The sequence below is a fragment of the Rutidosis leptorrhynchoides genome, chromosome 9, assembly GCF_046630445.1.
Source record: "Rutidosis leptorrhynchoides isolate AG116_Rl617_1_P2 chromosome 9, CSIRO_AGI_Rlap_v1, whole genome shotgun sequence".
Taxonomy (NCBI): domain Eukaryota; kingdom Viridiplantae; phylum Streptophyta; class Magnoliopsida; order Asterales; family Asteraceae; genus Rutidosis; species Rutidosis leptorrhynchoides.
Window position 1 is genome coordinate 357,400,752 of NC_092341.1, and position 9,440 is coordinate 357,410,191.

At 38.2% G+C, this 9,440-nt stretch overlaps 2 protein-coding genes across 2 annotated transcripts; both read right to left on the reverse strand.

Annotated features, from left to right (window-relative positions):
* Positions 1-5,511: 5,511 nt before the first annotated feature.
* LOC139869231 (uncharacterized) lies at positions 5,512-6,315 on the reverse strand. The gene has a single exon (XM_071857549.1). The coding sequence runs from the start codon at positions 6,313-6,315 to the stop codon at positions 5,512-5,514; it is 804 nt and encodes a 267-aa protein (XP_071713650.1).
* A 738-nt stretch (positions 6,316-7,053) lies between these two features.
* LOC139869232 (uncharacterized) lies at positions 7,054-8,724 on the reverse strand. Its single transcript, XM_071857550.1, has one exon. The coding sequence runs from the start codon at positions 8,722-8,724 to the stop codon at positions 7,054-7,056; it is 1,671 nt and encodes a 556-aa protein (XP_071713651.1).
* Between the last annotated feature and the right edge of the window lie 716 nt (positions 8,725-9,440).

Here is a 9,440-nt window from a genome sequence, read left to right on the forward strand (position 1 = left end):
ATATTTAAAATATTTAGGATTTAAATGTCCCAAAAACTCGACCGTTGGTTTGAAAACCAAAAAGATTCGCCGGATGGAAATTCGCGAGACGTAGAAACGTATAAATTTAAAATATGAATACAAATATTCACATAACACACAATAATTAATATATATATATTATTACAAATATAATAATATAGGTCATAGAAATGACGTGGCACACTAACAGTTAACGGCCGTTAAATAATTAACTGAAAAAGATAACGGAAAAAGTAGGGTCGTGACAGCATTCCTGTTAGGGTCTCTAGGCGCCAAAAGATTGCCAGGAAGATGAAAGAGGTTGTTTCTGGTTCCCCCTTGAAGAAGGCTAAGTTTTCTCTTCATGACGAAGATACCGATGATGAAGCTCAAATTGAAGGTTCCGGTGACAACGTTCCCTTGGGTAAGCTTCTTATTTGTTAGCGTTTTTTATATTAACTGCTCTTCTCGCTTGAACAAATTTATGTGCTTTTGTAGGTGATATTTCCGCTATCCCTTCTTTAGAAGCTTGTTTCGATGTGTTCGATGAGATGATTCCTTCTGAATTCGAAGATGCTTTTGTGGATACCTCTAAGCTCATTGATGTTTACACCGCCCATAACTATCGTTCTGCCATCTATAATCATCTTGTCCTTTCTCATTTGAAGCAGAAATCTGGCGATGTTATATGTTTAGAGAAGGAGGTGGAAGAGCTTAGGGATGTCAATGCATCTTTCAAGGAGTCTGCGAAGAAGTTACAGGAACAATTATTGTTGAACACATCTTAGGAAGAGGAGGTGAAATCAGCCAAGAGTGAGATTCTGAGCATGCAGGAGACGCAGAAGCTGGATGAGAAGAGGATAGCTGACTTGGAGGAGGAGAATAAGGTTCTTCGTCAGGAAGCAAAATTGCTGGCAGATCAGAAAATGAGGTTTGATAGTTTGAAGACATATTATTCTGCTGTTATTACCCAGGTTATTCCACATGTTTGCAAGCAGGTTATCCGTAGCAAAGAGTTGAGCGCGTTGGTTGGTGATGTTGTCCTTACTAGCAAACTTGAAGAGAGGTTTAAATTGTTGACTGAGTTGTCCCAGCAAGGCAAGCTCGAACTTAGCAGTTATCCAGAGTATACTGATCAGGCTCCAGACCTTGTTGATGTTGCGTGTGCTCGCTTTGCCGATGCTGAACTTAATTATGTCGCCTCTGTTGCTGCTCACTCTGATGCTAAGCCTGTGGAGCTTCTTGCCTTGGTTGCGGAGCAATGATCTTTGCAGTTTGTTTGTGTTATGACCAACTTTTGATGTGATGATCTGTAATCTAATTACTTTATGTTAACGTACTTTTACCAGGTCTGCGTGCCTGTTGGTTTGGGGCTATGTTACCCATAAACAATCTCCTTTTGGTACTATGTGGGTTATTGTACCCGTTTGCTTATTACTCTACTTATTAAGCAGGTCACCTATTTTGGCGTTATGATTACCTTTTCTTTGTCTTACTTTGGATCTCCTTTATTCAAGCATAAGCACTTATTTACTTGTAGAATATGCCCTCTCGCATATTTCTTAAATTTAACAAGTGTTTCCTCCGGGGGTACTTTGCAATAGCTTCGGTAGTCTCCTGGGTTACCTTTTGCTTATTGCTAAAGTTTTATGGGTATTCCTCTTGGGAATACCTTGCAATAGCTTCGGTATACCTCCTGGGTTACTTCTTGCTTATTGCTAAAGTTTTATAAGTATTCCTCTTGGGAATATCTTGCAATAGCTTCGGTATACCTCCTGGGTTACCTCTTGCTTATTGCTAAAGTTTTATAAGTATTCCTCTTGGGAATATCTTGCAATAGCTTCGGTATACCTCTTGGGTTACCTCTTGCTTATTGCTAAAGTTTTATAAGTATTCCTCTTGGGAAAATCTTGCAATAGCTTCGGTATACCTCTTGGGTTACCTCTTGCTTATTGCTAAAGTTTTATAAGTATTACAACACTTAAGATTGATGTTTCCAAAAGATAGTAGGATTTCATTCAAATTCCTTGTGGTAGGAAGCGTATAAGTTTCGACTACCCATTACAAATTTTCCCACTTACATGCAATTAGAAATCTAGATATAGAACTTTCGAAGGTTTACCCCATTCCAGGTTCTGGGGATCTGTTTCCCTTCTGTGGTTTCGAGCTTGTATGAACCGTTCCCGAAAGCTTCGGAGATTACGTACGGACCTTCCCAAGTAGGACCCATCTTTCCTTCGTATTCAACTTTGCTAGTGCTGTTGAGCCTTAGGACATAATCTCCGACCTTGTATACCGACGGTTTGACTCGCTTGTTGTAATACCTTTCGATTTTTTTCTTGTATGCTGCTTCTCTAATCAGCGCAGCTTCTCTCCTTTCTTCCATGAGGTCAAGATTTAGACGGAGATTCTCCTCGTTTTCTTCGAGGTTGGCGGTCCTGTTGGTTAATACTTGTATCTCCGCGGGCAATACCGCCTCAGTTCCGTAAACCAAACTGTAAGGGGTTTCTCCGTTACTCCTTTTGGGTGTGGTTCGATGAGCCCATAGGACCAGGGGGAGTTCTTCCATCCATCCTTGGTGACATTTACCCAAACGTTTCTCGAGACCTTTTAAGATATCCCTGTTGGTTACTTCCACCTGTCCGTTCCCTTGTGGGTGGTAAACGGAAGTAAAGGTTTGCTTTATCTGTAGCATTTCACAGAACCCTTGGAAGATACCTATAACAACCCTCATATTTCCATACTTGAATTGACTAATTTTCCTATAGGGTTGTTATCCATACGTAATATATAATTAAATTAGACGTTGATCAAATATTTATTTTTGGTCGACACTTTTTGTTAACTAAAGTTTACACTAGTTATATAAAATAACTTTAGTTAATATTAATATTAATGCGTATTATATTTAAAACTATATGTAACATAATTATTAATTAAATGATAAGTTACTTTAATCATTTTATATATATATATATATATATATAGCTTATAAAAAAAGATATTTTTTTTTATAAATTAAATAATGAGCCCATGAATTTGGACTAAATATTTTCAAAAATAAAAACTTATTAAAAACATTTTTAACATGTTTTTATTTTTTGTCAAAACTGGCACCTTTATTTTATTTATATTTTTTTCTTTTCACCAACTATTTTTTCCTATAAATACCCACTTCCATTTCATAAAAACTTGTATCAAATCTTTGGAAAAACTCTCTCACAAACTTGGGAAACTACTTGAGGTATTTTCTATATTTTTTTATCGAATTGCTTTTATTTTTTGTAAATTCTTTATAAATTCGAAATTAATATATATAAATTATGTCTATATGTTATAATTAGTATTAAAAGTATTATAATGTATAAAAATAATTTTGATAAATTATGGAATATTATTTATAATTAAATACTAATTATGTAGTATTTAAACGTAAAAACAATGTAAAATTCGTAATAAATATTTTTAAGCAAAAATAAAATATATATAATTTTTTTTTGAGTTTATAAAACTTATATAGATCTGCAAAAATTATAAAAATAATTATTTGGGTCGAATTAATATTTATTCCATAATTAACTCTTATTATGTAATAACCGAAAATATAATCAAAGATAAATACAAAATAAATATAAAAATAAGGTATAATATTTTTATAAAAATTTTCTACAGATTTATAAACTTAAAGAAACTTATAAAAATTATAACTTAATTATTTTATATGTAATTAAATTAAAAACAAATTTAGGGAAGTTTATATCTATTTTTGGAATATATAATGTATATGAAATATAAAGTAATTAATTACATTAATTCTGAATATAAAAATCTGCAAATAAACAGTTAAATAATAATTAAATATTTATTTAACATATATAATAAATATTTAATATTATACATATACCTTGTAAAATATAATATATATTATACATACATATACTTTATTAATTCATAAAATATAATAATATATATAATAATAAACCTAAACTTATATACACTTAAATAAATAATAAAGATAATCGAATTATTAATACAATAACAATAAACTTATTAATATCATATTATTAATACATAAACATGTCGTATTTCTATACGCACATAATGGGTGAAAGTTATGATTAAAAGATAACGTATGACTTATACGAATTCAATGCTATTTACGGTGATGTCTTGGTTGCCATAATGGGAATAAGGTTTTGGATTAAACGAAAGGTTGTAGACTTACAGTCCAACTGAAAGTTCCTGACCCCTGGTTACATCTGGTCATCCCGACTTACTTAATAGCAACGAAGTTTGGACAAAGTTGTACAACGTCTTAATGTGGAGGATTATAACCCAAACTTTCTAAAACTATAAACCTGCTTTAAATGGAAACTTTTCAAAAGTAGAAACTCTTACTATAAATTGTCACTATTAATATAATCCTTATATTAATAAACATACTTTTTGTCTGTTAGAACATAACTGACTAAACGTTATATCTCTAGGTTGAGATCTCCGTTACTTACTTTCGTCATTTCTTTTCTTTGTGGATTATCTTCAACTGCTATTTAAGGTGATTTTCATAGCCTCACTTTTACTGTTTACTTAACTATTTATAACTTTTGGGGTGAGACACATGCTTGCTTTATAACTGTTTTACACTTAGACACAAGTACTAAATTGTTAACTATGCTGTCATGATTTGATTCATGCTAAATTCCTACCGTAATATCGTCAATTGCTACGTTTAAATGCAAACTTAATTATTGTGAGTAGGCCTATTGAGAGTAACGTCTCTAACCATTTGACCGCTGGTCTTTGGTTACATAATAATGATTCCACGACACTGACAGTACAAGGTGTCATAGGGTAAACTTGTTTAGTAGCGATATTACAAACTGCAGCAACACTTTTAGATTGATATTTCTATATCAATCAATCTTAAACTAAATCTTGTGGTCTAAAACTTTGGATATTATTTATAAACCTGTGAATTTCACTCAACCTTTTTGGTTGACACTTTAAGCATGTTTTGTCTCAGGTGATGATTGAGCTAGCTGTTTGCAACTTGTGATGATAGATTTGATGCTTGCATGGAGTCCATATCGCATATTATATTTTAGTTCATAAACATTTATTTTACATTTTAATAATAATGTAAACATTTATTACTGCTTCCGCTGTTTTATTAACAAAGGTTTTATTTAAAAAAGTCTCATATAGAGTCGTTCTCGTTTATACAACTGTGGTATGATATGATTGGTCACAATTACCCCCGGTCCATTTAGGGGGTGTGACAATACCTTCGGCGAATTGTTTTCCATTATCCGAAACGATTTCTTGGGGTATGCCAAACCGACACACGATGTGTTCCCAAACAAACTTTTCTATTTGTTTCCCTGTTGTGGTGATTAATGGTTTTGCTTCCGTCCACTTGGTGAAGTAGTCTATCGCAACCACCAGCCATTTGTAACCTCCTGGTGCTTCTGTGAGTGGACCTACTAGATCTATGCCCCACTTTGAGAAAGGTCACGCTGATAACACCGATATCATGTCTTGCTTTGGCTGTTTCTGAACTTTAGCGTGGATCTGACATGGCTCACAGGTTCGTAAGAGCGTGACTGTATCTTCGTGCATGGTTGGCCAATAATACCCCATCCTTAGCATTTTTGCCACTATTGACCTTGGTCCGGAATGAAGTCCACAGATACCTTCATGCATTTCTCTGATAATCATCGAAGCTTGGTTTGGTCCGACACAGCGAAGCCACGGGGTGAGGAAAGATTTCCTATACAAGGCTCCGTTCATTATCTTGTATGACGGTGCTTTGATCCGGATCTTTCTTGCTTCTTTTTTATCCTCGGGTAAGATTTCGAGCTCCAAATATTCCCTTAATGGCTTCATCCACGTGTTTTCTTCTTCGATGATTAAGTCGTGGACTTCTTGAGCTTCGATGGACCTTTTTTCTAATACTTCGACCAACGCTTCCTTCGCCGGGTGTGCGAAGGTGATAGAAGCTAATTTGCTCAGAGCATCTGCTTTTTTATTCTGACTTCTTCTTACATGCCCTATTGTGAAGCTTCTGAAACTCTCTACAAGTTCCCTGACCTTTGACAGATAAAGTTGTATGATTGACTGTCTTGCTTCGAAGATACCTAGGACTTGGTTCGCCACTAGTTGTGAGTCTACGAAGGCTTGTAAGTGCTCAATTTTCATCACCTTTGCTATTCTGAGCCCAGCGAGCAGAGCTTCGTATTCTGCTTCGTTATTAGTTGTGCTGAACTTGAAACGAAGCGCGTAAGTAAACTCTTGTCCCTCTGGGTTGATTAGCATAAGTCCTGCCCCTGAGCCATCAGAGCTGGAAGCTCCATCGGTGAACAGTTTCTATTCCTTCGTTTCAACAGTCGGGGTGATAATTTGCGCGAAGGTGGAGTTGTTTTCTTCGTCTGTCTCCATTGTTTCTGCCATGAAGTCTGCTGGTACTTGAGCTTTGATTGAATGGCTAGCTTGGAAGTCGATGTCATGTTCCCCGAGCTCTATTGCCCATTTGGCCATTCTGCCCGACTTTTCTGGCTTCATAAGAACCTGTCTAATTTGCTTGTTAGTTAACACAATGATAGGATGGGCTTGGAAGTACCTTCGTAGCTTCCTTGCGATGTGGACTAGGGCAAGCGTGAGCTTTTCGAGCTCTGGGTAGTTGACTTCTGCGCCCTGTAGAAATCGGCTTACGAAATATATCGGGACCTGTATCCTTTCACGTTCTGCCACTAGCACCGTGCTGATGCACTCCTTGGACGTTGCTAGGTAGAGATATAGTGTCGCTCCTATCTTTGGTGATGTCAGGGTTAGCAGATTAGCTATATGTGCTTTCATTTCAACGAAAGCCTTTTCGGCTTCTTCAGTCCATGATATTTTCTTTGCTCCCAAGCATCCTTTCAGAACTTTGAGAAAAGGCAATTGATTCTCAGCTCCCTTGGACAGGAAACGGCTTAATGACGCCAGCTTCCCATTTAAACTCTGCATTTCTTTGACCGTGGTTGGTGTTTTGAGTTGTTGGAATTTGTCTACTTTCTATGGGTTTGCTAAGATTCCTTTCTTAGTGATGTAATACCCTAGGAACTTTCCTTCCTCTACCCCGAATGAGCACTTTTTGGGGTTTAGCTTCATATTGACTGTCTGAAGGGTGTCGAAGGTTTCTTGAATGTCTCTCAACAAGGTGCTTTCCTCCGGACTCTTGATTACCATGGCATCAACATATGCTTCCACATTTCTCCCTAGTTGCTTACGAAAGACTTTGTCCACCAACCTTTGGTATGTGGCTCCGGCATTCTTCAATCCGAAGGGCATTTTCTTATAGCAATATATCCCCTTGCTTGTGAAGAAAGACGTCTTTTCCTCGTCTTCTTCGGCCATTTGGATCTGATGGTAGCCTTTGTAGGCATCAAGAAAACACTTATACTTATACCCGGTTAGGGATTCCACTTTCCAATCGATTTCCGGTAGGGGGTAGCAATCCTTAGGGCAAGCTTTGTTGATATTCATAAAATCGACGCACATCCTCCACCCTCCGTCGGATTTCTTCACCATGACGGGGTTTGCAACCCAGGTGGGGTATTTCGCTTCCCGGATTATGCCAGCCTGGAGTAGTTCTTCAACCTCTTTGCAAGCAGCCTCATTCCTCTCGTTAGCGAGGTTTCTTTTCTTCTGATGTATCAGCTCTAGGTGCTTGTATTCGTTGAGCTTGTGTTCCGTAGAGAAGGTAGTTCCGTCGATACTGAGCATTCGAGGAATGCCTGTCATATCTTCGTATTCCCAAGCGAAGATGTCGATGTTCGCCTGCAGTAGCTTGCGAAGCTTTTTCTTCGTTTTCGAAGATAACGAACTTCCGATGATTACTTGTTGATCAGGGAATAGAGGGTTGACGGAGATTTTCTCATCGTTCGAGCCTTCTTCTCTAGTTTCGAGGATGCATTCACTTGGTGTTTCCTCTGTTTTCCTGATTGTCATGATAACCTTTTCTCGATCATAGGTTGAAGCTAGAGTGCCAATACCTTCGGATGTGTAGAACTTCACCAATTGATGTACGGTAGACGCGATTATCCCCATTTTCATCATGGCTACTCTTCCTAGTAGGATGTTGTGCTGCGAGACGGCCCGAACCACTACAAAATCCAGCGTTTCGGTTCTGGTCAGTGGTGGCTCTCCGATGGTGAAGTCGAGGTCAACCTCTCCGATTGGCCAGCATCTTTCTCCAGAGAACCCAATTAGCGGTACCCTCGGTGGGTTCAGGCGAGCCTTAATGGTGGGGCTAAGCTGATCGAAGCAATGTTCATACATGATATCACATGCGCTGCCACCATCCAAGTACACTCGACGTACCTCTCTCTCGAAGATTTGCCCATTGATTGTGACAGGTTTGTCGGAGGGAGTGATCGTGTCAAGTGCTGGGAAAGAGATCTCTTCCCAATCTACTACTCCGCTCTTTCTTTCCCTCTTGTTGGTTCTTGGCTTCTTAACTGCGAAGCATTCTGTGACCGTAAGTATGGCATTGTCCATATTCGGTTTCTTTTCTTCGGTTCTGGGCTCTTGCTTCGGTGCCTTCGGGTTGCGAATGCCCTTCACCAAATGTGTTAGTTTCCCAGATCTGACTGCCTCTTCGATAGCTTGCCTTAACTGTATGCAGTCATCCGTTTCATGGCCGAAATCATTATGAAAGTCACAAAATTTACTTGTGTCTCTCATTTTTCCTTTACTATTTAGCTTCGGTGGAGTTTTGAAGGCTTGGGCGGCCTTTTCGGTAGCTAGAATTTCTTTAGGTGACTTTACCAGCGTTCCGAGGATACCAGGGGTGTTTTCCCTTCTATAAGGGGAGAACTTATTCGCTCGTTTCTTCTTCCGGATTTCTCTTCACGCTGACTTGGTTTTTCTTTTCGCTTGAAGCCTTGAGTTTCTTCGTACACGAAGCTATTCGCGGTGTCTTTCGCGTCAAGCCAAACGTATGCTTTGTCTAGCAATGCTTCGTAAGTGTCAGGGAGATCCGACTAAGATGTTCCACCAATGCTCTGGTCCTGCAACCGTATAAGAGTCCCGAGATCCTTTGTGACTCGGGGAGTCCTGGAATCTGCTGGGTTTCGTCCGTATATCGAACGAGAAAAGCCCTTGAAGCTTCACCATCTTTTTGTTTGATACTGTGGGAAGCGACGTGATTCTTCTTGTGTTTCTTTTGCTGGCTAAACTTCGACCTAAAAAGTCGTTTAAGGTCCTCGAAGCTGGAGACAGAATCTTTTGCTAAAGAGTCGAACCAGATCCTTGCATCACTTTTGAGCACGTATGATAATGCGTGACAAGCCACAGTTGTATCCCATCTTGACATTCGAGCCGCACCTTCGAAGATATTTATAAAATCATCGGGGTCGTCTTTTCCTTCGTAATACCCCAGGTGGGATGGTATCTTCATC

What these genes read in the sequence shown, in the direction of transcription:
- LOC139869231 (XM_071857549.1), bottom strand. Translation starts at nt 6,315, where the DNA reads ATGCTAATCAACCCAGAGGGACAAGAGTTTACTTACGCGCTTCGTTTC.
- LOC139869232 (XM_071857550.1), bottom strand. Translation starts at nt 8,724, where the DNA reads ATGAGAGACACAAGTAAATTTTGTGACTTTCATAATGATTTCGGCCAT.